This window comes from Saccoglossus kowalevskii, chromosome 11 (assembly GCF_978046115.1).
Source record: "Saccoglossus kowalevskii chromosome 11, keSacKowa6.1, whole genome shotgun sequence".
Classification (NCBI taxonomy): Eukaryota; Metazoa; Hemichordata; class Enteropneusta; family Harrimaniidae; genus Saccoglossus; species Saccoglossus kowalevskii.
In genome coordinates, this window is record NC_140651.1 from 23760645 (window position 1) to 23784955 (window position 24311).

General features: G+C 38.0%; 2 protein-coding genes across 2 annotated transcripts; both read left to right on the forward strand.

The window, feature by feature from the left end:
• Positions 1-520: 520 nt before the first annotated feature.
• Positions 521-22593, forward strand: LOC144360544 (protein phosphatase 1 regulatory subunit 3D-like). Its single transcript, XM_078013219.2, has 2 exons — positions 521-1217; positions 20630-22593. Exon 1 carries the CDS (start codon positions 550-552, stop codon positions 1198-1200), a length of 651 nt encoding a protein of 216 aa, XP_077869345.1. The 5' UTR covers positions 521-549; the 3' UTR covers positions 1201-1217; positions 20630-22593.
• LOC146736542 (uncharacterized) lies at positions 4100-7525 on the forward strand. The gene is made up of 7 exons (XM_085505036.1): positions 4100-4610; positions 5008-5262; positions 5353-5728; positions 5827-6096; positions 6192-6446; positions 6552-6683; positions 6871-7525. Exons 1-7 carry the CDS (start codon positions 4494-4496, stop codon positions 7218-7220), a joined length of 1755 nt encoding a protein of 584 aa, XP_085361162.1. The 5' UTR covers positions 4100-4493; the 3' UTR covers positions 7221-7525.
• Positions 22594-24311: the final 1718 nt, after the last annotated feature.

Consider the following 24311-nt stretch of genomic DNA (forward strand, 5'->3'; position numbering starts at 1 on the left):
AGACTCCAACATCTGGTGATAATTGGGGTCGTTGGGGAACGCGATTGTAACGACTGAGTTACGGACAAAATCTCATGGGGTCGCAAAACCCAGGAAACGAAATTTGAACTTTGATTTCTTTCAACGCAATGCATGCTGGGGAAGCAAGCTACTTGTTCTACATTCGATGTTTGCTGGCGTCTTTTTATAGTATAGGTCACCGTTTGAGTTATTCACCTGACGTAACAGAGTATGCGTATGCCCCCAGGTTAACCTCTCATCAGACAAAACAGAATCACGCATTAGGAATCAGATGTTTTGTGTTAGTCTTTAAATTGTAAGTTCGAATAATTAAAATTACTTAATTCAAGCAAACGAGGAAATAATACACCTTCGGATGTACTTGTACGTAGCATAGTGTTGCCTAGCAAAACAGTACCAGAGTAATGAACTCATAATTGGGTTAAGAAGCTAGGACAACGCCCCCATCTATATTTACGCATGCACGTTGTGCTCGCAATTTAGCCATGTGACACACACACGTAGCTATCCGCCGAGAAGTATACAATAATGGAGAGAGAGTTCGTTGACGAATTTGAGGCCTCTTTAATCGACGACATATCTAACAGCGAGTTCCATTCAAATAATGCTGTCTACGAGACCCTGGGTATCGTACCAGACAGTAGGCGACTCCCCCCTCGCAAAAATTTGTCTGCTACGTTCGCGTTGCCTGAAGTGGATGAAGAAAATGAATTTGAACAACGGGTGCAAGAACAATGCCTATGCCTTGAAAACGTGGAATGCACTCAGGAAGGTGTTCGTGTAACCGTTAGGGTAGCTAACAACGGAGACGACAAAACAGTCAAGATTCGATACACCCGAAATAACTGGCGAACCTTTGAAGACGTTTGTGGCCAAGCCATAGAAAAGGAACTCGATCAACAATCGGAAAGTTCCGGTATATCCATCTCCGCCTCAGACAAAACCGACGATGTTGGCGCAGGCCCCAGAGCACCTACCACAGCAAAGATTATATTCGAGCTTGCGGTGTCCAGGGATTTTGGAATTGGTTCTCGTCTAGAATTCGCGATTTACTGCGAAACCGGTGGTCGCACTATATGGGACAATAATAATGGCCAAAATTACGCCATTGAGTGTTTTACCAAAGATCTGAACCCGGGTCACGTGGAAAGCGACAAATGGTGGCATCACTTTATGTGACATCGCCACGTGTTAAGGTACAATTTAATTACTTGTTTACACTTACTTATACAGTGTGTGACCAGAACCTATTTTTGTAAACGTATTTATAAATATTTGTAAATATCGGCCCAAGCTTACATGCAAAATCAAATATGTAATTGTGATTGGCTTAATGGCTTCTCTACCATTTCAAATATTATTATTTAATTCATGACATAAAATTACCTGCCATACATGTTAATTTACCCGACTCGAAATTTGTATAATATAACACAATGTTAGACCCCGCCGTGTTATATAACCATCATTCTACAATAGCCCTTAGGCCAAAAAAATTGTTTTGTTGGCCTCAGCAACCGACCGAAAAATTAGCTGTGGGTCCATAGCTCTGCTTGTGTCGATCTGATGTTATAATAAACGTACTTGAAATGTGTATGGTATTGTCAACACAGTAGAGCTATGGTGACAGCCATAGAGTACCGTCCATGTTGTGCCGCAATAAAACCATTGCGCAAATAAACGATTCAAAATCATGCAATGTCTTGTGAAAAACGACTCCAAACTAAGGTCGATAGATTGTACATTTATTAAATACTCACCACAGCAAGGATTGAAACTTAATAATTTCAAATAAAGCCCATTCACCCGAGTATTCTTGGACGGTCACGCTAAAACACAGCTTGTCGCCATTTTACACACACTGGACGAGGTCGGTATCACATGATCAATATGACGTCACGTTGTTGTCATTACGTAATGCGGTTAGGGATTCCCCAAGAATGTACACACCATGTCCGGCATTGCGTCAATAACGTGTGTTTATTGCAACCAACCGTTTCAGAAACGCAATAAAGGTTTGAAACGATATGGAGTTGGCACAAATGTTTGTGCCAATTTCACTGTTTATGACATTCTAGTTGAATTGTCCAAGGAACCACAAAATGGTGGTTTTGTTTGCCAAACATGTTACAGTCTAATCTGTAGGTTTGGCAAACTAAGAGAAAAGGCTCAATGTGTTAAAGACGAGCTCCGCGAACGATGTTTTTCTCCCTGTGTTGGATTTAAAAGAAAATCCAGCGAAGAAGAGGCTTCAGGGGCAACGTCTGCCAAACAAGTGGTTTTTCAACTTCCACCAAAAGTTACGACATCGATGCAACCGGTAGTAGAGAAAACAGACGCAGAGGTATGTATTTCGATAATTCTTTATATAGTTCTAATTTACATTTATCAACCTATATTTAAAGCCATTGTTATTTTCTCATTCAAAATTTTTCATTATGAGGAATATTGCATACTTGGTTCATCTACTAATTTTAATATTATTTGATTATTTACAGAAGTCTACTTTCATAGATGTTGCTATCAATCACATCAAGAAATATAATTATTGGTCTGGAATTAAACATCTTCTGAAAAACAGTCGTAAATTTAGAGATGTTTTTCACCGTCTTCTGGTACATGAATCTCGACAGGAAGTTTCGTTTTATTGGAAAACAAGTCGAATACCGTCCCAAGAAACCACAATTGAAAACATAAAGAAGTTTCAATGGTTTCGCTTTCTAAATGAAACTAGGAAGCACCTGCCAATATTACATGCTGTAATTGAAGGTTCCCTGTCAAACCGATTGTCCGCTGATAAGATTTGTATGTGAGTAATTTAAATAATTATCCAAATATCTTCGAAATCCTGATACAAATATAAAAATGTTTGTATTCACGAAAAACATTTCAAATAATGCCTTTTAAAGCCATGAATGTACATACGGTTTTGTAATATTGAATTTATACCTGTCAGGATAAGTGTCAACCTAATGAGCGAATATTATATTATTCTATATGTAATTTTTTTTTTCAAAACAATGGAATTTGCATAATCACACGGAATAATCATAAATAGTGAAATATGTATTTGGATTCCTGATATGTTTTCAAATTCAGTTTGACACAATTCAGATGTACGAATATAGTGACTTTTTATTGATTCTTTTTACCAGTGACGATGATGGAAAGTGTGGCTCCTTAGTTCCCGGCTTAGGTTTTACAATTGGTACCATACTAAACTTGCGAAAACCCAGGAAATTTAATTTTCTACAAAATATTAACGCACTTCAAATGTACCGAAGTGGCTGCAATCAAAAGGTTAGTTGCTAAACTAGTTTTTTGTATTAATATTGTTGAGATGTACCGAATCATTCAACAGTATACAAACTTTTTTATTCGTAATAATACAATATCAATGTTTCTGAGTGTTACGTAGCGAAGTACAGATAGTACGCAATACGAATCAATGAAATTGGGTTTTTTGCGCAGATTTTTAAATGGTTTAACAAGATCGGACTGAGCATTGGGATACATGCCACAAGAAACTCTGTTGACCGTTTACGTAAAGGATTCGATAGTGAAATAATAATCTGGAAACAACATATTCAGGTTTGTGTTTTCGTCTTTTTATAATTATAGTCTTAGTTTCGTATTTTAGTGACGCCTGGTTTTGGTGTTACAGTACGCCCCTCTTATCACCAGTAACATCACTCTTATTATCCAAATTTTCTTTAGCATGAACTCTCTGCAAACTGTGACAGCAGTGTGCACACCGACGATAGCGTACATTCTTCCTTGATCTCAGAGTTTGACGAATCGGCAGAGAGCGATCATACCAAATCAACTAACGGATCCGATGAAGACTGTGTTTCAATGAGCCCAGATGGGGCCAGTGATATTGAAGATGACGTAGAAACTTTCGAAAGAGGCATGTTGAATTCATTATATTGCTTCCCACATAGATATTATTTTTGAATATACATGACGTGTTTATTTTGGTATAAGTGACCTCAATATTGCAGGAGACACAATTTTAGGATAATATATATTGTCTAATGCTAGCTAAAACCTAACGACGTCCGTCCGACTTGCGAGTTCCTGAGAAATGTTGTATTTTGTCCAGGCAAGCAACCCCTTACACCGATTTTAGTAAGAGGTATCATTTTAATGCTACTTTTTTTATTCTGTATGCATTTTCCGATAGATCTGCCCTCTTGCATTTACAGTAATATACATGTATTTTTGCTTCTCTGCTATATTTCTGTAGAACCCGGATACAGTCTGTGCTGGGACAACGTTCAAAAGCTTTCTGAAGCCAGACACCAATCCCAGAAAATTAAAAATAAAATGATGCTCTGGGCACTGTCATTCGCTACCAAAAACCGTATATCATTTCGCGACTACGATGACATCAGGACCAAAAAAGCAGTCGATATCCCTGTTGCGGTTTTTTGCCTTCACAGAGTGATTGGACTCGAGTAAGAACAAGGATGAAAACACTAGTTCAGCGTATTCTTGTGCGCAACTTTGAGTGTTTCAAGGACACACAAATACAATGGCATATATCGCACAAGTACTCTTCTGAGTCACGATTAAAGAGTGAGATTGTAAGTCCCAATATCACATAATATTCACACCCAAAACTAAACTTACTCTATTATGGTGTTAAGTTGTGTCGCAGTAAAGTTAGTCGTAAAATGATGACAATTAAAATAGATACTTTACACTCATTTCACACTAAATATCCATCTTGACACATTTCTAACTATAGTCTAAACTCACGTTAAAGTCTTTAAACCAATATGAAGTGTAACGTTTTGAAATAGGTCAATGGAAATTGACACTATACTACGGCCGAAATGTACAGTAATATATAACAGTCCAAACAATAAATCGGATGGTTTCTCGGACTATAGCATGATGGAATATGATTTAAATTTCTAACTACGTCCAAGTCAGTGGTTATATACTTACTCTGGATATTGATATATTTGCGTTGTTCAGGTTAACCTTGGTGTAATAAAAGCCAACCCTTCCTCCAGCAAAGGTGTGATTGAGATAATGCGACATCTTGGACAGTATGTACCATCACAAAATGGAAAACCCCTCTATAACGTTGTATGTCACGGTGATCAATTATCAATTGAACGTATGGTTGATGCCAGGTTTTCTATGGCATGTAGCCAAGACCATGTCAATCGTCTTGTTGGGCTCGAACCAAGGCCCCAGGAGTTCCACAAAAGGTGCATCACAATGCAGGTAAATACTGGGTAGTTACATGCTCGTAATATAAATATAATGTTATAAATTATGTATGTATGCATGTGTAATTTTTTCTTTTATTTGAAGGACACCATGAACAAACTATTCAGTGGAAGTTCGGCAAGTGCACGTGGGTCTTTATTCCATGTCAAAATTAAGTTTGGTCACCGTGCAGTGAAAAAGAAGGTGATTGATGATGTTAATCACACAGTGGATTTTCTTAACTTTATGACCGAAGGCTATACCTGTCTATTGGCAATGCATTTAAGAAGACTGACCAGCCTACGTGATAAGCCGACTATTCAACCGGACCAGCAGAAAGACTACGTTGAAAAGTTAGCAGAGGAAATAGTTTCTTTTATTTGGCCGGATGTAGATGAAGTACCACTTAGTGATAGTGATCAACAGCCATGCATTGATAATTATGATGATGAAGATGATGATTATTGCGTATGTAAAACAGGTATGTGCATGTATGGTGATCTGTGAAACAACGCAATAGGAAGATAGATTCTACTACTGAACTCAATACAATATAACAAACCATCCCTTTATTCACAGACCTAGGAGGGACCATGATTGAATGTTCTGCACTCTCACAGTGTAAAAGAGGCAGATGGTTCCACCTCGATTGTGTTGAATTACAACCTGAATCTGTACCAGATGACGAGTGGTGGTGTAGCCCGGACTGTGAACAATCATCAATTTATTGTTTCTGTAAAAAGAAAGAAGATACTGATGATGATAAGTGGATAGGGTGTGACAGGGAGTTCATGTGCCCTAATGGAGAATGGTTTCATATGCGATGTGTTGGTTTGAATCAATGCCCAGGTAAGCTGATAGGCCCATAACTACATATTTTTATAATAATAATAATAATAAAAATAATAATAATAATAATTATCTGTTGATAAATTTTCCACTAGATGGTTCTTGGTTTTGTTCAGATGACTGTCAAGTTAAAGGGCCTTTATCAAAGCCAGACCAGGACACCGGTGCTGACTACCTCTTCAATTACTCCTGTCATGTATTATGGAGAGGGTTATTCCATATGGCAGAAAGAGATGCAGAACGCGAAAACGATGGTCCCGCAATGATGTCGAATTGGAGAGTTTCAATGTTAGATTTCTGGGAAAATAACCATTATAAATATCTTATAATTGGCCATAGATTGCTAGCATGTAAGTTTATTTTATCGTTTTTTCAGTAACTTTCAAATATGTGATTAAAATTACTGGCGATCCTCACAAGTAAATATTGGTTAATATATTCAACGTTTACTTCAGGTATAAATGGTTATGTTTCGCCAAGGCAAGGAGAAGAAATGCTTTGGAATAGCACTGCTAACCTGAAAGGAGGAGCTGGGGACAACATACCGCTAGATCTTGTTAACGAGTATCTAAATAATGACTTTAAACGTAAGTGTACAATTAGGAATGGTGAAAGGTCTTTTTTTACTAACTGAATGTATGTTTTTACATCAACCCAACCAATACTTTCGGCATATATGTGTCCGTTGTTTATGTGTGAAAATATCTATTTGTATTTACACCCGTTTGTTATATATGATTAGTAATCAAATGCTTATTTCCATATACATTGCAGAGAACCTAAAACACTGCGATGGTCGCTACACAAACACCCATGTTGCTAGATGTAGTCAGCTGGTTGGAAGATTGGCCACTGACTTAGAATGTGTTTACATGACCAAATTTATGGACGAATATGTTCATAAATCTAAAACTACATCTGCTAATTACAGACGAGACGTCTCCAAATTTGTAAAGGAGTACAGAGACGATGGCATATTTCAACAAATTCCGGGTCGGTATCACGCTGGATTTTCCAACTTTCGAAATAAAGTAGCCATTCACAGTGGTGATAAGTTGGTATCCCGATTGAAATCACACTGTAGAACCCTTGACCTGTTGAAGGAAATCCTTCCACAGGATTAGTTGTTTCCCATGATTGGATTACGGATTGTTACATTGGAACAATAAATATTACTACTTTGTTAGCCAAACAGTGAGCTATATTCCTTTACTGTTGGCTGGGTTACTTTTTCGTTCACCTTATTTTATAGCAAGCAATACCTTCGTTATGATGAAAATATGTTCATCAGCTTTATTTTTTTACCAGAGTGAAACCTAAAAACATCATTATCTAAATTTCTGGTGCCGATTACAAATGAAATAAGTTTTCAAGCAGTCATTCAGTACAGTCAGTTTATTATTAAATCACATTATGAATTATTGTTCAATTAGCGCGAACAGAGGAAATAATAGTTTTTGTGTGCATCATACTGGGAAATGCTTCAAATAGAATATTGATTTATCATTTTAGTTCATCCTTGATTGTCGAACTTATAAATCTCGCGCACGAGAGGATGACACCAAAAGATGATGAAAATAAATACAACTGAATATAACGATGTTTCATTGCCAAGAAGCATTTATTTTATTCGCATATTAAATATACCACAGGATGAAAAGACAATGTTGTCACAATACTGTGGTACACAATAAACATAACACTATGTGGCCATATTTGCTATCTGCGTGTGAAGATTTAACTCAATAACATAATTCTAACATGCTGAACAACAACCAAAAAATAAAATAAAAAATGGCAATTTGACAGTATTTCGACGCCTACCTCTGCGAGTTTAATTGGCCCGACATGGACATTTAAGCTTACAAGCTGTGCAACACTTACAATTGAGGCAAACACAACACTCACATTTCATGTCACATGACTTGCGATGTTTTATCTCGTCAATTATATGAGGATTCATTCCTTTAATAGTGAGGTGTTCCAAAATGTGGACTCGTAGACATGGAATGTTTGAATGTTTAAGTTGTTCACAGAGTGATTTCATATCATCTTCAACGTGTAAAACCGTTCTTGGCAGCGGAAATAAATGTGCCTCCGCTGGATCACCATTTCGCCCAGCACGACCTACTTCCTGCCAGTATTCAACTATGCTGTTACTACATCCCCAATGAACAACTATATTTAAATCTGGGATGTTCACCCCCATCCCAAACGCCACAGTGCAAATTATACATCTTAAAACATTATCCTGCGAGAAACGTGAAACAACTCTCTCCTGGTCTGTGCTGGCCAATGCCCCGTGGTAAACTTCCAAAATTCGGTTTTGTATAACTTTGTTTCCATCTCCATAAGCAGCATTTCCCAGGTAGGCCATAAAATTAGCAAATACTTTGCCACACTGAGTGATGGTTCTGCAAGGAAAAAGTCGAAAAGTCAGTAATTTACTAAATTGTTATTATATTATATTATATTATATTATATTATATTATATTATATTATATTATATTATATTATACATTAGATCTACATTTAAACGTTCTCGTGTTTGTAAACTTTCAAAAAACAATCAACTACCTGTTTATTGTTATTATACATATGTATAAAAATGATATACCTGACATAAATGATGGCTTTCCGTGCTGTGATGCCGTCACTTTTGAGTTCCCTTAGATACCAAGCCATCTCTTCAGTAATGGACAATGAGCCAAACTTGTAGTAGAGACTAATGTTAGGCCTAAATAATTCAATAATTAATTTAACAATTAACTCTGTGTAAATCAGTCAGATTGCGAAATAGGTAATGATATCACACATCTTTAATTACACGATATTAGAAAATACGTAGGTAAAGTCCAACATTGAAACGAAATTGAGACGATTATCTTATGTACGTATAATGGTTAATTTACCTGTCGGGCACTTTGGAAACAAGCTGCATCTCATTTTCACCGAAGTACAATTGTTTAAGAATGTTACGTTTCATAACATTCGTGCAGGTTGCCGTCAGAATTAAAAACGAACAAGAAAAATGGCTTCGTAGTTCGCCTAACATTCTGTATGTTGGTCTGAAATCGTCACCCCTGTTAAATAAAATAAATCAGAATAATACAATGCTGGTTTACAATTATACTAATACAACGACAAAAATAATTATATATTAATTAAATATATAGTTGTGGAGACTTAACTTCGGAAATACTTACCATAATTCTAGGACATGACATTCATCTATGGCTATGAGACAAACTCCATCTCCGTAAATTTTGGATTGAAGCAAAATTGGCCTCCACGAGTCAATAAATAACAATGCTTCGGGCGACATAAATAAAAGTGTAAACAGTCCTTTCTTTATACCTATGATACAGAATACAGTCTCAGTAACTAGGAGGCCAATCTAGTTATTAACGTTTCAATAATTTTACTATCTCGATAAAACATTGAGAAAATATTAATTTGAGACAATTACAAATTTCACGTACCTTCAATAGTTTCTGTATCCATATCTTTCTTCCTTGTGATGCAGCATGACTTAATGCCCATAGCATTGCAACTACGCACCTGGTCGTACATTAGGCTTCGTAGTGGCGATATAATCAAACCGTAATGCCGTTTATCACTGATTGTTTCATTTAACAAAACTGGTGGGAGCATGTAACAGATACTTTTCCCAAATCCAGTTGGTAGCACAGCAAAGCAATTTTCATTTCGCAAAATATGAGTAATGACATCAATTTGCTCGGGTTTCAGATGATAATGCAGATTGTAAGAACGTTTTATGCGATTGAACGTGTTCTCCCAAGAACAAACTATATCATTTAATGTTGCCATTACGTATAGTTTATCGGGTGTACCGACAAGTCTAACATGAAAGGGCTACTTTCTTACGCAAGTATTCTTGGGGAATCCCTAACCGCATTACGTAATGACAACAACGTGACGTCATATTGATCATGTGATACCGACCTCGTCCAGTGTGTGTAAGATGGCGACAAGCTGTGTTTTAGCGTGACCGTCCAAGAATACTCGGGTGAATGGGCTTTATTTGAAATTATTAAGTTTCAATCCTTGCTGTGGTGAGTATTTAATAAATGTACAATCTATCGACCTTAGTTTGGAGTCGTTTTTCACAAGACATTGCATGATTTTGAATCGTTTATTTGCGCAATGGTTTTATTGCGGCACAACATGGACGGTACTCTATGGCTGTCACCATAGCTCTACTGTGTCGACAATACCATACAAATTTCAAGTACGTTTATTATAACATCAGATCGACACAAGCAGAGCTATGGACCCACAGCTACCGAAAAATATGAAATATCGGGTCGCGTTTTGTTTTGTTTTTTAATAGTCCCAAATATTAAAAACTCACCATTTTAAGCAGTGAAAAAAGTGTTTCCTTTTATAATTAACGATGCCGGACCGTTGTTTGATCCCCAGGGCCCCGGGGGATAGGTGGCGACTTTAAAACTCGGGTTGATCTGTATTTCTCTGACATGTTCCGAATACTATGAAGTCTGAAGAGCAAACACGTCTTTTGCATTGATTCCCATCTACCTCGGCTATTTACGATACCCTTAGTTTTCACGAGTTTAAAAAAAAAAAAAAATCCGACAGACCGACCCAATTTTTCGATTTTCCGACTTGAGGGCAACATAAGTTTGTTTGTTTTGGCCTAATTCTTACCCTAATGGAAATGCACACCCGGCGTGACCAACACCTTTCCGGTTGTCGCTTATCACTGAAATGACGTGTGATTGTAAACATTTCCAGCCACAGTTACAGTGAAAGGCAGAAGACTGTACCGTAGTTTATAAATAATTTTTAAATACAGATCATCAGCTTCCATTCAAATTCAAATAGACAGTTTTTTAGATCACTTTTCATTCTCTAGATATTCAACTTTTCATCAGTATTATGTAGTCCACTATCTTGATTCTCCAGCAAAGAATTATGGGTAAAGTATCATGACATAATAGCTACTTTTGTGTAAAATTGAGAAAATTATTTCACATATTTTTTTGAAGGTAGGACTTCAAATTAGTTTAAAGTTTGAAACATGGCAGTATGCATATAAATAATTATATTCATTCATTACCAATTGCTCAATTGTTCGTATATTTTATAAATTTCATCGTTGAGAGTAGATTATACAGTTTGCACAAAAAAATGTCATACTGATTTTAGCGAACAAAATAACGATTTTTTTATTTCACCTATTCTGCAATATTTTTATTCTTTCTGTTATTTGCAAAAATGTATGTTCCATTATTATGACTACATGCGAGTAATATGCACACTGAAAAAGTTAGTATTTCTAGTTTTCTAGATAAAATCGTTTTCTCAGTTTTTCACAACAGTAGCTATTATGTCTTACTTCACTCATAATCCTTTCTTGGAGAATCAAGATGGACTACATAATACTGATGAACAGTTGAATGTGCAAGGAATGAAAAGTGATATAAAAAAAAACTTGTATTGCATTTTCATACAATTCTGGAGGTTTTTTTTAATCTGGGAGCATTATTCTGTTTCACCAGTCTTCACCAAATTTTCTACGCCCCTAATGCGCGCGCATGTAATCCAGTGACATAGCAGCTGCGATGACCTACTTACTAATATTCATCATCATGAAAGGAATTGAATGATGATGAACTAGCTCATTAATATTAATTAGAACTCAATTTGAATTCTACCCGTCATTTTGATTTATAAATATTTTTTTTTAATGTTGATAACATCTCCAGCCATATGTCTGTCATTGTATCATTCAACACACCACTCTAACTCCAAACTGGGTTAACAAACGAAAGCAATAGCACCATGTATATTACGTTTCAGATACAAATAGATCCATAGCAACCGGGACAATGATACCATTTGCCAATTTATTGTATGGAAATTATTTTTGGTATGAACTGCTACTAAAACCCAATATATACATGTCTGTTAATTAAGCCCCCACACTGGGTAAAAACCATTATGTAAATAACAATGTTCGCGTAGGTTGTTCACCTTGCATGTCCGCTATATCTAGGTATATAGGTCAGTGACCTAGTGGCAATTAAACTCACGCCGTAGTGAGTTCAAACATTATTATTAAAGCCTGAGACATATTTGTCGGCGTAATAAGGTAATACAATGTACACCGATACATAATACTCATAGTCATTACGGTATTATGTAGCTGGGGTGTATATACTCACTAGACCGTTGCATATATTCAATGTACTTGTGGGTTCCATGCCATCACGCCCTCTGTCGTACGATTATATCCATCTATGATTGAATATGCTAATCAATGACGTATAAATTAAACTTCACCAGTACAGTAAAACTTCACTAGAAATGTGTAAGTAATTGTCCCACATAATCCTTATTATGCATTTCCATCTTTATGTTATGTAGTCCTATCTTTGTCATGCAGTCCCAACTTTATGTTAAGTAGTCCCGTCTTTATGTCATGCGGTCCCAACTTTATGTTAAGTAGTCCCGTCTTTATGCCATGCGGTCCCAACTTTATGTTATACAGTCCCGTCTTTACGTTATGCAGTCTCGTCTTTATGTCATATAGTCCCGCCTTTAGGTCACGTATTCCCAACTTTGTTATGCAGTCCCGCCTTTATGTCACGTAGTCACAACTTTATGTTATGCTGTCGTATATTTATGTCACGCAGTCCCAACTTTATCATCTTCGCTAGCCAAGGTCTAAGTTTATTTGGCCAAGCCTCTAAACAAACCTTGGCAGAACGACCATCAAATATACTATAAATATTCTAACAGCGCCCCCAATATTCAGTTGCGGCTAATCATTGTCCAATCAGTTTGCGTGTTACAAATCCCTCTTTGGCGTTTCATTTTAAACAAAATGGCGGAGCCCATGAATCGTGATATTTGTGATGATAAAATTGCGAAAGTTGTCGGTGTTGGTGCCCTCAAGCCTCATCAGGTACAGACAATCAACGCAGTTTTGTGTGGGGAGGATGTCTTCATAGCGACAAAAACAGGAAGTGGAATTTTGTTTATAATTTGGTACGACCAAGCTGATTGGGCGCCTTGTTTCGAGGCGCGCCCAATCAGATCTCACTGCTTATGATACGCAATTAGCCTATGCGATCCCCGGAATCGTGTAGAGGCCTATAGGTCGAAGACACAGAACCGTGCGTTTCAGACGATGCAACTTTATGTTATGCAGTCCCGTCTTTAAGTTATGCATTCCCTACTTTATGTTATGCAGTCTCGTCTTTATGTCACGTAGTCTCGACTTTGTTATGCACCTTTCTTTATGTTATGTAGTCCCAATTTTATGTTATGCAGTCCCGCCTTCATGTCACGTAGTCACAACTTTATGTTATGCTGTGGTATCTTTATGTTATGCAGTCCCAACTTTATGTTAAGTAGTCCCGTCTTTATGTTATACAGTCCCGTCTTTATGTTATGCAGTCTCGTCTTTATGTTATGCAGTCTCGTCTTTATGCCATGTAGTCCCGACTTTGTTATGCACCTTTCTTTATGTTATACAGTCCCAACTTTATATTATGCAGTCCCGCCTTTAGGTCACGTAGTTCCAACTTTATGTTATGCAGTCCCGTCCTTATGTAACGTATCCCCAACTTTATTAGTTCCGCTGTCGACTTTGTCGAGCGGAGCTTATCATATGAGTGATTGTCCGTCCGTCGTCCGTCATCGGCGTCCGTCGTCGTCCGTCGTCGTCCGTCGTTCGTGTCAATGTTTTACTTTTTCGACTTCTTCTTGAAAACTACAAGCCTGAATGCTTTGATACTTGGTGTATATGTACCTTGGGCAGATCTCTCTCAGATTTGTTCATTTCATGATGATATCTTGAAGATATGAAGATTTTTGTCATTTTTGGTAAAAAGTGATATTTTCGACTTTTTGTTAAAAACCGCAAGTCCAATTGCTTTTATATTACATATATAGGTAATACATGTGGACCTCTCTCAGATTTGTTCATTTTGTAATGATATCTTTAATTCTCTAATTTTAGTGAATATTTTTGTCATTTTTGGTAATAAGTGATATTTGTTAAAAACCGCAAGTGTAATTGTTTTGATATTACATATATAGGTACTACATGTGGACCTCTCTCAGATTAGTTCATTTTGTGATGATATCTTTAATTCTTTAATTTTAGTGAATATTTTTGTCATTTTTATTAAAAAGTGATATTTTTGACTTCTTGTTAAAAACCGCAAGTCCAATTGCTTTGATATTACATATATAGGTACTACATGTGGACCTCTCTCAGATTAGTTCATTTTGTGATGATATCTTTAATTCTTTAATTTTAGTGAATATTTTTGTCATTTTTATTAAAAAGTGATATTTTAGACTTCTTGTTAAAAACTGCAAGTCCAATTGCTTTGATATTACATATATAGGTACTACATGTGGACCTCTTTCAGATTTGTTAATTTCGTTGTGAAATTTACAATTATTTAATTTTGATGATTATTTTTGTCATTTTTGGTAAAAAGTGATATTTTTGACTTCTTGTTGAAAACCACAAGTCCGATTGCTTTTATATTACATATATACGTACTACGTGTGGACTTCTTTCAGATTTGTCCCGTTGCTTTTTATATATATATAGTTCATTTTCTAATGATATCTTCAGTTCATTAATTGTAATGTGCATTGCTAACATCAGAGCTATCTCAGCCGAGAGGCTGCTTGTGTTATGCTGTCGTATCTTTATGTCATGCAGTCCAGACTTTGTAATGTAGTCCCATTTTTATGTTATGCAGTCCAAACTTTATGTTAGAGGTAGTTAAGCAGTCCCATCTTTATGTCATGTAGTTTCGACTTTGTTATGTAATCTCATCTTATGCTATGCCGTCCTAACTTTATGTTATGCACCTTTCTTTGTTATGTAGTCCAGTCTTTATGCCATGCAGTCCCAGCTTTATGTTGTGTAGCTCCGTCCTTGTGTTATGGAGTCCAGTTTTTATGTTACGTAGTCCAATCTTTATATTTTGACTCGGTTTTGTTATGAGCTTATAATAGATTTTCTATATTCCTATACTATTTAATAGAAATTCCGGCAATCTGATTGGTCAAAACAAGCAAATTGAACTTTTGATACCTCAGGATACGGGCTGTCTTATATTTCCTGAATTATTATTATTATTATTTATTAATTCGAATGTTTACTACATCACCTACCAGAAAATCCGTGGAAATAATAAATTTCATTTATTACTCGTTAGGCTTGATTACAGATTACAGCCCCAGACGTAAACTATCAGAGAATATACCCGGCTCCAAAGGGAACACCCTAGGGTAACATTCTCTAAGTAAAAGGCATCACCTAAGGGTTCACCCCCTGGGCGATCACGCGTTCGAGGCCTTACTGTCTCCATTCTCGTTTTGTTTACGGACGCACTCATAGGAATATATTTTTCAACTGAACGTTTACGTAACAAAAGAGGCAGATTACAGTATTTACTAGGCTTCTTAGAAATCTAGTGTGCTTTGACGATCAACAATAGCAGTTTCTTCATTACGGTAAGGGCTTTCCATTATAAGGGCCCCAGACCTCATCTGTTTTTGTTGAATCGCCAGCTCAGTTTGAAGTCGCCTCAATTCCCGTTTTTGGCGAACGTGCCGACTAGATTCGGCACATAAGTTACATTCATCTGGCCTTTTAGAGCTGCCAGTTTGGGACCCAAAACACATTTGTTGTCATTTTGGCTATGGTCGCAAACAGGGCTAGGGATTTTGCCACAAGGGAATTTGCGATCTGTGGGATTCTCGATCGTGGTAGCACTTTGAGGTGGGGTTAAAGCTGATGGCAAGCGATCGTGGAAAGCTGGTATGCGTCGCTCTAAAAAGTCCCCAGCCACAGCTACCGATGTGTCTGTTTCAGTGAGTGAATAATATCTCCCTTTTCCCTTGGTAGCAATATGAGCTTTGCCTCCTATCGCGGACTGAGGTCGAAAGCACCGATGGCGGGACTTTCCCCCATTGTGGAGTATTACTGGAGAGGCATGCATTGTTCCACTGCTCTTGTCGGGGGTAAGGAGTTGCCAATCACCTTTGGACCCTTTTTCATCCCACTGCCGGCATGGAGACCATGCCCGTTGACCAACTCCCCTGGGCACCTCGTGTGACCCAGGTTGTGGAGGGGGCTCAGAGGACGATGGAGCGGGGTGATTGGTACCCTTTGGGAGACAAGGATAAGAAGACTGATCCTGGATTTGGGTCAGTCCTGTCCCATGCCTTCAATTGGAGGAGACGATACCCCATCAGGGCTATGCAAAACCGTCGACGGATCCCTGGTTTAGGATACTTGTGTGATGCCACAACCTTTTCAACGAGTTTCCCACCCCAATCCCTGTACTCATGTTAAGGTGGGTTGCACGGATCGTGAAGGCCACTTTGCATGGTCATTTAACTGGCACCAGAGCCTGCAAGTGCATCGAATGCTGCGGGCAGAACTTTGTAGAATGGGTTTCCTTGGTGTTAGAGCGTCAGCTCAACCTTTTAAGTTCTGACCGCCTGATTGCTAAGCAATGAACCACGATCCTCGGGCAGATAGATCAGTTTTTGGCTGGGCAGAGAGTCGCTATGTGAGACATCCTGCAAGTCCATACTGCCCTCTTGGCAGGAGCAGTTTCCTTCGAGGCAGTACTGAGTCAGTGTGCCTACCCTACTCCAGAGGGAGACGAGTTTGATCACCTGCAAAGAAGGATTTGGGTGCGTGGCCTGCTCTTTGGTGGCCGGCTAGCTGATGCGGTGGTCGTTTTGGTGGTTGCTCAGGATCATATCCATTTGAAGCAATCATTCTTGTTGGCTAGGGCAGTTAGCACTTTCGGCCAGCAGTTCCACCCAAAACCGCAGGTTGGCTCAGGCAATAAGTCCCCCGCTAAGGACCAGAACCAGCGAGGATCTAAACACTTGTGGTCTCCTTCTAAGGATCAGAAAAAGACTGGTAGCGGGAAGTGTCAGAAGAGGTCCAAGAACGTGGCCACTCTGGTACCACTCTAGGACCGCCTTCTGGAGTCCTTGGGCTCAGCCTCCCCGTCTTCGTTCTCCTTCGCTGAAGGCATGGGTTTTGGGAGCTCTAGTTCTAAACCCCATCCGCTCCTTCCCGTAGGATCGCGCCTCAAGCAGCACACACCAGCTTGTCGCAGGAGAGTTTCTGACCCCTGGACATTCGCAGTAGAGTCTCGGGGTATCAGAGTCCTCTCCGGTCTCCTCCTACTCTGACTCCTCATCCTCCCTCTGGTCTTCTACCGAGGGACGAGGTCAAGGTGGAGACGACCCGGGTTAAATCCAGGGTTCTATTCCCACATCTTCCTTGTTCCCAAGAGTTCAGGGGTTGGCGTCCTGTCTTAGACCTCAGTCACTTCCAGATGGAAACACCGACTTCGGTGCTTCTGTCAGTGCATATTTCCACATCCCCATTCACCACTCTTGCAGTCGGTATCTCAGATTCCCCTTAGAGGGCAAAGTTACCAGTTTACCGCTCTCCCTTTTGGTTTGTGCATGGCACCGAATGGTGTGTTTAGACAGGTGACCCAGCTGCTCCACCAGTCATCGGTTTATCTGAACCCATACCTCGCTGACTGGTTATGCCACAACTGAGACAGGGAGGTGTTTGCGGAGCATCTGCGATTAACGCAAACGCTCCTCCCCGAGTTGGGCCTTTTAATAAATATTCTCAAGTCCAACCCCATACCGTCCCGCAACCTAGTTTTTCTGGGTATGCAGTTCAACACAGAGCAAGTGATTGTACGCCCCTCTCAGGCACTGTGCGACTCCCTTGTGGAGCTTGCCAGCCAACTCTGGTCTGGGATTGGCTTCTATGCGCGAACTGATGTGCCTTATTGGCAGTATGACTTCAGTTCGTTGCCTAGTTCCATCTGGTGTCTCACTCGAGCACAAGCTTCGAGTGGGATTCTGGAGATCTCAGAATGTCTTCATTAACTACTACCTGAGAGATCTCCAACCTATGGAGGAGGGTCTCTACAGGTTGGGACCAGTGATGACGCGTCAAATAGTGTTCATGGACCCAGCCTGCACCACCAAGGGCCCCATTTCTGCCTTTTTATGTCGAATTTTTTATTTCAGCCGTCAGAGCTTCTCCACCTCCGGTGAGCTTGCTACTCTGCCTAACGAGTAATAAATGAAATTTATCATTTTCCCGGATTTTCTTGTAGGTGATTTAGTAAACTAGTAGGGTTGTACAAACCCGTGTGTTTACTTAATCATATCTACCAGAAAGTCCGTGGGACCCGCCCACCTACCCAAGCTTCCGAGCAACCTGCTGTGGTGCACCGGAAACAATTGGGAGAATGGAGACGTAAAGGCCTCAAACCCTTGATCGTCCTGGGTGACCACTTGGAGAATGTTACCCTAGGGTGTTCCCATTGGACCCGGGTATATTCTCTAATAGTTTCTGTCTGGGGCTGTAATCTGTAATTAGGCCTAACTAAATGAAATTTATTATTGCCACAGATTTTCTGGCAGGTATGGTACAACCCTACTAATTTCTGGTGTTTGAAATAAAGCCGCTTATGGTGAATGTATGTTAAAATGTTCTTTTTATGTCACAATACATTTTACAGGTCTATATAGTTGACGGAGAAATACTGGGGATGCTGTTCATAACCAGTCCTATCAAATTTCAATATCTCATATCCTTTGAAAATTGCTAAATTTTTCCCTTCCTCCAAGAAATAGAGAAGTGTTTCCCTGTCCTCAAATAATCCTCATGGAACAGCTTTTTCGATGAACAGTTCCAGTGACTGCATCTGATATGTTTGTGACGTAATTTCAAATTCTCTCAACCTCAACCTCAACCTCAACGCGGACAGAAGTTTGTACATCCTTGCATGGTGACTGGGGCAGTTGATACATAACTGGGTAGGAAGGTGCCCCTGAGTGATCAAAAGTGTGGCCATTTTTATACCTGGATAGTGGCAAAATCAATACCCATATTTATACCAAAGTACCATTTCTGTCATCACTGTCAATTCCAAATAAAACAGTAACCGTATTTGTTCTATTAGAAGAGCATTGTCAATAGAAGCACATGTAAGCCTACAGTTGCATTGTATATTAATTTATTAAAATATGTATTTTGACCATAGAAACATCTCTGTCACTTACAAAAGAGCACATTATTAACACAATGTTCAGGTTATTTAGGTTGTTAAATGAGAAACAACAGTTCCTTTCTCTTTGATCTCCTTAGGGGTCCGCTATCAGAAACTCGGGGTTGGACAAGTATACCAAATCGGAAAAATATTACCGATATATATACCAATCTTGACCAGAAATAAGACAGATACTTATACCTAAAATCCAAAAACCGAGACCCATTTCTGGGGCACGTCCCTATTAGACAAGTTCGATGTACCCCTCCCCCCCCCCACCGCCGGCATAGTGACAATTTTTAACGGATTGTGAAACCACAGACACAGTTTGCATTGAATTTACCAATGCACTTCTGAAACCGTTAATGTAGCAATGGATCCAAAAATAACTATAATATTTCATCGCTCACTGATGCCTAGAATACGTACGTGTCAACACAGATCACGTACAGCCGCGTTTTGATTTGTTGGTCGGTCATTTACAACGACTTGAAGCTCTTTGTCTGGAATTAGTTTGTCTTGGGTTGAATAACCAATTTCTTTCCATTCATATATTCCACTAGAACCTTTTGTTCTGGAATCGCCTTACACCTACAATTTAAACTACTATACCCAGGCCAGTGAAATGTAAAATAATATCGAATGCGCAAGGTCTACGTTTTACGACACGGTTCATGTCGTAAATTACATTGCTGTAGTATTTTACGACTAGCACTACCACACGCCTAATGGACAATACATGTACATGTAGATAAAATCAACACATGACAGCGGCCAACTACAGGTCAATAAGGGTAGTGTATACTTTTCAGAAGAACCAACTTCTCAGAACCTACTTCTCTGAACTCAATTTCAAAATAGCTTCCTTATCATCGGAAGTCATCTTTTAGGTTATTATTAATATTACCACGCCCAACCCCAAAAATATACAAATTAGCTAAATCCAGTTATTTCTTTTGATCACATATAGCTTGAACCTTATAACATAAATACTAGACTACATAACCTAAAGATAGGACTACGTATTATAAAAACGCAAATACATATTACAAAAATAGAGACTGCTTATTAACATAATAACGGGACTACATATAATAACGCCGTTCCATATTAAACGTTTGGAATTCAGCAACTGTGATGTATAATGTATTGTAATGTAATTCGAAAATATAAACTTTGTCCAGTGATTATGTCTTGTCAACTTTCACTCTGCACTTGTCATCTCAATGATATAGTCAAAGTAATCAATTTGAATAATACAAGATAACTGTATTTTGGAGTAGTAAACCACGTGACATGTTTGTTGAACACATGGTGATTTATATTAACGGAATCTCCATTCGAGATGCAAACATGTATTTTGTAATATCGTACGTTTACAGTTATCCTGTCATTTACTATTACAGATTCTGTGCACGTGGGCTGCTGTGAAGCATCAAATGATTAGACACTGGTAAACTGGTGATGATGTACGAAGGAATAGCAGTTACTATTCACGTTATACTATAGCCAGTATGAATATTCAACAATGGGCATTTGTTCGTTTTTTCCTCAAAGAATAGAATGACTGTATATGTATATGATATTATATGTGACTTTTATCATATCATGATTTATATTATAAATGTATGTAACTTAAATAACTATTTACGATGGCGACCCTCTCTATCCCCTCTCTTTGAACGCTGCCTCGTCAGTGGGTGATCGCGACGTTGATTGGCTGATAAATTTAGTACATCTGAATATGATAATGTAACGAACGATGGTGGTGACAGTTACATGTTCTCTGCGCGCGCTTTATCAACTGATAGTTGCCACAGAAACAAATGTGCGGCTGTCCCTTTTTTGAACTTTGAATGAATTTACATAGTTAATGAGCAAAGTCGAGGCATCGTTTCCAGACTAGTACGGAGAGGGTCGAAGTAACATGAAGATAAGCTGACTAACTACAAATGGGAGCTTCATCGCCTATCAGTTGCATAACTGTATAAATCACTGGTCATTGCCGGGCAGCTTAGTATTACACTGTTTACTTTACTCATTGATAGATGGATATTCTCTGTATTAGAAATCTTATAATTTCCATGCATGAAACACGTGTATTTAATCAAACCAAATACAAAAAATGTTGATTTCTCTGAAGGTATTCCTTCTCTGAATAGATTAGTCGATGATAATTTAGTTCATTATTTAGTACATTTAGCATTATGGAAAGCTATTGAATGTATTCTACTACTAATCAGTATAATTAGTTCGAAGTTTATTATTTAAAACGCAAACATGAAAGTACGTATTAGAAAAAAATAACGAATTCACGTGGTCGAAGCAGACACGTTGTTGACTGCAGTTTGCACAAGAGCGTCACGTGTTTTTGTCGGACAATTTTTCACAAACATTTTGATTTTTTTCCAATTTAAACCGATACAAATTGGGTCGTGTCGACAATTTGGTTATGTGTTCATTGTGAAGAACAAAACCTATGCTTATACATGAAATTTAAATATTTTTTTATTTTAACTTGCCCACATTACTGTTGAAACATAAGTCACTGTGCTATGGCGACTGCTGGATTTAGAATATGCAAAAAGAGAGATTTGTCTTATATGAGAACGTAATTGTTATCTGTGGTCTTTGATCGGAATTATGATTACATGTTAAACTGCGTACCGGTTGTAGAATTGTCCTTATTTTGCATGTCACCCAGAATGCTACATTGTATCAAGTATTGTGCGCTACAATGAAGAAGATATTCTTGTAGTTCGGTTTTTCTTTTGAAACTATGAAAATGTTAGGACGATCGTGTTTTCACTGATTAAGTGGGAACTTAAAAGATTTCGTGTCCGAAGGGTCGGGCATCAATCACATAACCATTGGTAATCTTAGTGCAATGTTACATTACTGTATTTCCACAAAAGTCAAATGAATTACAAACGTGTATGTTGACTTGTTAAGGCTTTACTGTCGTATATTTTTTGTGTTTGTTTTAAAGTTGAATGATATGCAAAACACTTTTCACTGTTCCTTGGAAGCACTTGGCTTGCACTTCTGTACAGTTTATGAGAAATATTATCTCTAAAAGAATCCTGGATATTTCTAAAATAAAGTGAGCCATACAACCATCGAAATGCACTCGTACAAACGACCTTGTGTAATAGCATCAACGGACATTACGTTTGATTGCGTGATGAGACACCATGGCCTTGTTTCCATGGTTAGCATCAAAGCTCTAATATTTCAGGATGCCTCGTAGTGGTTACAATAATGAGTAGGGAGATTTTCTGCACATAATACAATGTAGAAATGCAAGTTTAAGCTTTTGATATGTAAAGTAATATGCACTATAGAATAAATGCAACTTTGAAATTGAAAATCACGTGTACCGATAGTACTTCTTAGGTCAGTTGAGTTTGACATGTTTCAAAAACAGTATTGCATGATGGAAGTTATTGTAATGAAAACAAAACTGGCACGATAAACCGCGAAATATGAAATAGAATGCCGTAACATTCGTAATTGTATTTAGGTCTGAAATGTAAGAACTTTCAACAAAATGTTAAGGACAGTACAACTTAAATAATGCTTTATATGAACAATAACGTGAAAGAAGTGATGATCCGAATTTGTACAAATCGTGGGAATATGTCCCCAAACTGCTCGTTTTGCGTCGCATTTGATGTTTCTAACTATTTTCTCACATTTCTTGGCATTAAATATTTCACACCAGTTTCACAAACCCAATTATGAATTCAGAATGATTTCCGAATACAACTTTTAAAAGCGCGACTGCGAACCTTTCTATGCAAACATTAGATTTGTCGTATTTTCCAATTATTACAAATACGTCTTGACGTTTTTAAATACTGTTGAAAGAAAAATTGTTTATAAGTATATACGTCATTCATAACGTATATAGTACTCACAAACACTTATGTCATACATTTTGTGCGCCCTGAAATAATAAATATAAGAATTCTAGTGCACTTGGCAATCATTGGTCGAAAAGTAAAATTTAGCCCACACGGCTTATTTGAAAAAATATTTAATACTATCTAAAGTTATGAACAAAAATGTAACATAATTTGCGGTCATTGAATAATTTACTTCGCCTAAAACGTGTGTCAATTTAGTAACAGTTTTCTGTAAGTTAATAAGGTGTATGTTATTATGGTACGTGTTATACACCCATATACTATAATTGGAAATTGCGAAGTACTTACCCGCACTTTTTGCCGAAAATGACCACTGGAAATTAAGAACAAGCGCTGTTCTTCAAGCTTAGAAACCGATATTAAATGATGTATACCATACAAAACAAATGCACGTCCATGGTTGCACGACTGCATCGTGATTTTATGTGAGGACAATCAGACAAATGTGTGTCCAAATCCTGAGCATGTGTGATCAACACTCCTCAGTAGACTAGACAGCTAGAATAGAAAGTGGCAACCATCAATGTCATATACAACTTTTTAAAACTGAAACAACTTGACTTGAAGGAGATAATATATTTGAAACAGGATTCTCACGTTTTTGAACCAAAAAAAAGAAATGCCAAGTGAAAATTCAACAGACCTTGTTGCAAATATTTTTAAAAAGCGCTTTAACCTTATTGTAATAGAAAATGCACAAAGTCACTGCCATATACTGGTTGAATTCACCTACCGACGACAGCGATACGCGGTTATAGCCATCAGAAACAGCGTTGAAAGGCACCCCACTGTATATGTTATGGACGACTTACCTGGGAAGATTTCCTTTAAAAGAAAAAGCTTCTGCCAGTGCGGGCCCCGCTTTTGAGGATGGAATGAAGCCAGGAAACTTAAAGCTAGGAGACTTGGGAGTGCTGTACGTGAAGCAGTTTTCCGCTGGATTAAAGGCCAACACAGCAATGTAACTAAACGTACAACTATAAAGGGATCCGAAATTTACTATTAACCATAATATTGACAGGACCGGTGGTGATTATTTTCAACTTTAAGGGGCCTTTCTGGGCCTTGCGGACATTCAGTGATTAAGTAGTCCAAACGGAACGGGTTTTAATACAAAAAATAAGGTTTGCTTTAAAACGAGTTTAAAAAAAATAGTTAA